The following is a 4,074-nucleotide window of genomic DNA, read 5'->3' as shown; positions in this document are numbered from 1 at the left end:
CAACTAAATGCACACACACCTGGAAGAATGTCATCCACATTTAAAGGGAGTCCCCATGTAATTAAACCCACACACACCTGGAACAGTGTCATTCACATTTAAAGGAGTCCCTCATGTAATGAAACCCACACACACCTGGAACAGCGTCATTCACATTTAAAGGAGTCCCCATGTAATGAAACCCACACACACCTGGAACAGCGTCATCCACATTTCGTTGTCGCTCTTTGAGGCGATGATGGACTTCTCTTTGTAGATCATGGCTGCGCCTATCAGTGCCATGATTATGCCATGGCCCACATCACCAAACATCACAGCAAAGAGGAACGGGAAGGTGATCAGACACCACAACGCAGGATTCTGCTCACCGTATGTGGGCACACCATACGCATCCATGATCACCTGCAAGGGAAACAACAGAACATTATATGAGGGAAACAACAGAACAATAGACACACATGTGAGAAGTATAAGCAACAGAACATTAGATACACATATGAGAAGTATAAGCAATAGAACATTAGATACACATATAAGAAGTATAAGCAACAGAACATTAGATACACATATGAGAAGTATAAGCAACAGAACATTAGATACACATATGAGAAGTATAAGCAACAGAACATTAGATACACATATGAGAAGTATAAGCAACATAACATTAGATACACGTATGATGAGTATAAGCAACAGAACTTTAGATACACATATGAGAAGTAACAGAACAATAGACACACATATGAGAAGTATAAGCAACAGAACATTAGATACACATGAGAAGTATAAGCAGCAGAACATTAGAGACACATATGGAAAGTAACACAACAATAGATACATATATGAGAAGTATAAGCAACAGAACATTAGATACACGTATGAGAAATATAAGCAACAGAACAATGGACACACATATGAGAAGTATAAGCAACAGAACAATAGACACATATGAGAAGTATAAGCAACAGAACATTGAGAAGCATGTACACATCCATGTTAGCCTTGTGTGTGTTTATGCAGTCAGGTGAGTGTATATACAGAGCGTGTGTGTTTTTACAGTCAGGTGAGTGTATATACATGGTGTGTGTGTTTTTACAGTCAAGTGAGTGTATATACAGGGCGTGTGTGTTTATGCAGTCAGTGAGTGTATATACAGGGCGTGTGCGTTTTTGCAGTCAGGTGAGTGTATATACAGGGCGTGTGTGTTTATGTAGCCAGGTGAGTGTATATACAGGGCGTGTGTGTTTTTGAAGTCAGATGAGTGTATACACAGGGCGTGTATGCACCTACCTGATAGGCGTAGGTGAACTTGTTGGTTAGCACCCACGTGGGCGGGGGCTGGTTGGTCTGCAGTCGCTTGACAATGGCGGGCACACCACTACCCTTTCGCTCCACCACGCGATGCAGTGCCGAATGGACTTCACCTGCAAGGCAATGAGACCAACACACTTAGCTTAAACACCTCAGAGGCAGAAACACAAATACACCAATACACCAACCACAGGCACTCGACAACGCACTTAACTTAAACACCTCAGAGGCAGAAACATAAATACATAAATACACCAACCACAGGCACTCGATCACAGCAGACGACGCAGCACCCCACGAGCGACTGATCGTACTGCGAGCTCTATCCAAGTATGCGGCTGTATGCCACACTGACCTTTGTATTAAAGAAATATGCAAACTCATGATTACGGACACTGTGAATACTTTTTTGATTCACTTTGTTTTGTTTGAACATCTGAACAGGCAGTGGTTTAATGAGGCTCCACCAACAGTCGGCCATCCGTTCATGGCGACAAATACGCCAAACGTAAACAACGACAGACAACTGATGTACGCCTACGTGACTAAACGGTGATAGTTCATCTGAGAACACAGTTTAACTGAAAGTGGCGCATATTCACGCGTGCAACTAGTCGCTCCACATCACAGCACCTATTCACTAGAACTACACGCACAAAAACATCCAATCAACCACTTACCTACATACTCACCCAAGCACTCCTTCATACACACTCCTTCACACACACTCACTCAAACACTCCTTCATACACACTCACTCAAACACTTCTTCATACACACTTACTCAAGCACTTCTTCATACATACTCATTCAAACACTTCTTCATACACACACACACACTCAAGCACTCCTTCGTCCCCCCCCCACACCTAATTTTTCAACAGGTATCCAGGCCTCGCCCACCAACGCCGACGACATGTCCGTGGTGAATTTATTGAGAGTGTGGTATGTCATCAGTGACTTCTTGGTGAGCACGTGCCACTCTTCTAAGTTGGGGACAATGTCGCGCAGCAGATTGCGTCTGCAGACGTGACATTGGCAAAGCATATCATTAGTTATGGCACTACAAACGACCCACTATATATATATATATATATACATGTGCATAAACCCTAAAATCGGTATATTAGAGGTGTAGAACACCAAACAAACCGCAAGTATGCGTGTGCATTCACAGCACACAGAGACCACTGCGCAAATCAAGAAGTACCCTCAACTGCCGTTGAATTGGCAGGAAGCGCGACATACGACAGCCACAGACACACCTGAATTCAATGGTGTGTTGTCGCACCATTTCTAATTCGGCGATGGACTGATTGACCCGATCGCTCATCTCCTGCCGCTCTCTCCTGATACGCAAAGACAAAATCAAAGCCATCAGAACAACAGAATAATAAACCGAGTATATGCATATATAAGTACTAAACCATCAGAACAATAGAATAATAAACCAAGTTTATATAAATATAAGCACTAATCCATCAGAACAATAGAGTAATAAACCAAGTTTATAAAAAAATAAGCACTAAAACCATCAGAACAACAGAAGAATAAAGTATCACAACGGCGGAACGGGCACACTGGCCTTGTGGTACAAGGTATGACCTGCCTCTACCAATCGGCAACCACACAGTGACTTAGTGATAGCACACGAACACATGTGCAATGGACATGCAGATGAGCCCATCTACTACCCATGGGTCATTACACAGTGATTTAGTGATATCACACGAACACAGTGTGCCTGTGGTGATAGCACACATAGCATGCCTTGGCTCGGGTACAGGGTATATGGATGCTCCAAAGCCTGCACAAATGCGCGTCACCTTTCTTTCCAAGACGTCTCCCTGGAATACGGCAATGAATGCAACTTTCGGCCCAGTGGACTCCTGAGTGCGCCGTACGAGAATTGGTATATATCAGAATTGCATTCATTTGTACTGGCAGAAGTTGAAGCCAAAAGAAATGTCCGTGAGACCTAATAAGCCAACTGACGATTGAGAGCGCCAGAAGTCCTTCACTAACAAAGTACTCACTTTAAAGCCCTCAAATCTTATACAGCGGAGGTACAAGCAGTGTCTGTGTACTTTACTTAGCGATTTATAAGTGGTCATTGGCAATTGGTCTCAACAAAATAGAATATGCGAACACAACAGGCCATATGCGTGTATTTTGCTTAGCTACTAAACCCCAAAATCCAGTGGCCAAATACGGGCACCCATCAGATACAATCCAAATCAAATGACGAACTACATATAGGTGACTGTACTAGTACTGATCATAGTCACAAATCTACAACGATTTACGGTTTAGAGTTTCCTAATTATGACTGTAACACTCCATCAAGAGCAAAACGCTAAACTGAAATGGTGATCAGGCATATACATACGGATCTGGAATTCATCACATGTCTCTCTAGTTGCACCAATAAGGAGAACAATTAATCCACAACGCAGCTCACGTTTGCAGACACAACACAGAAACAAAAAGTGGGCAGTATCATCAATGGTCCACTATAGCAATCGATAGACGTGTGTGCATTAAGATATAACAGTTTACACCGCAGTGGCTGACTATCATTGGCACATCAGACGTAACCATTACTGGATTAGACACAGCCGAATGCGTGATTCCATTTCACTTCCAAACTCTAAACACGGGACAGAACTACGGAGACATAATTAAAATTCCAACGCAGAACTCGACAACACACAGGTGCCATGACAACCGACGGTGCTCACACGGTGACATGTGGGATGTACA

The 4,074-nt window shown here is 43.0% G+C and overlaps 1 protein-coding gene across 1 annotated transcript; it reads right to left on the bottom strand.

Moving 5' to 3' along the window:
- Window positions 1-192: 192 nt before the first annotated feature.
- Window positions 193-2,332, bottom strand: SARC_12444 (hypothetical protein; the record flags this gene model as incomplete). Its single annotated transcript, XM_014293450.1, has 3 exons — window positions 193-402; window positions 1,291-1,424; window positions 2,181-2,332. Coding segments are annotated over 3 exons (496 nt in total), but the record flags the coding sequence as incomplete, so codon positions are not given.
- Window positions 2,333-4,074: the final 1,742 nt, after the last annotated feature.

The sequence above is a fragment of the Sphaeroforma arctica genome, assembly GCF_001186125.1.
Source record: "Sphaeroforma arctica JP610 unplaced genomic scaffold supercont1.2308, whole genome shotgun sequence".
In the NCBI taxonomy this organism is placed as follows: Eukaryota; class Ichthyosporea; order Ichthyophonida; genus Sphaeroforma; species Sphaeroforma arctica.
This window is presented reverse-complemented; position numbering and strand designations above follow the sequence as displayed.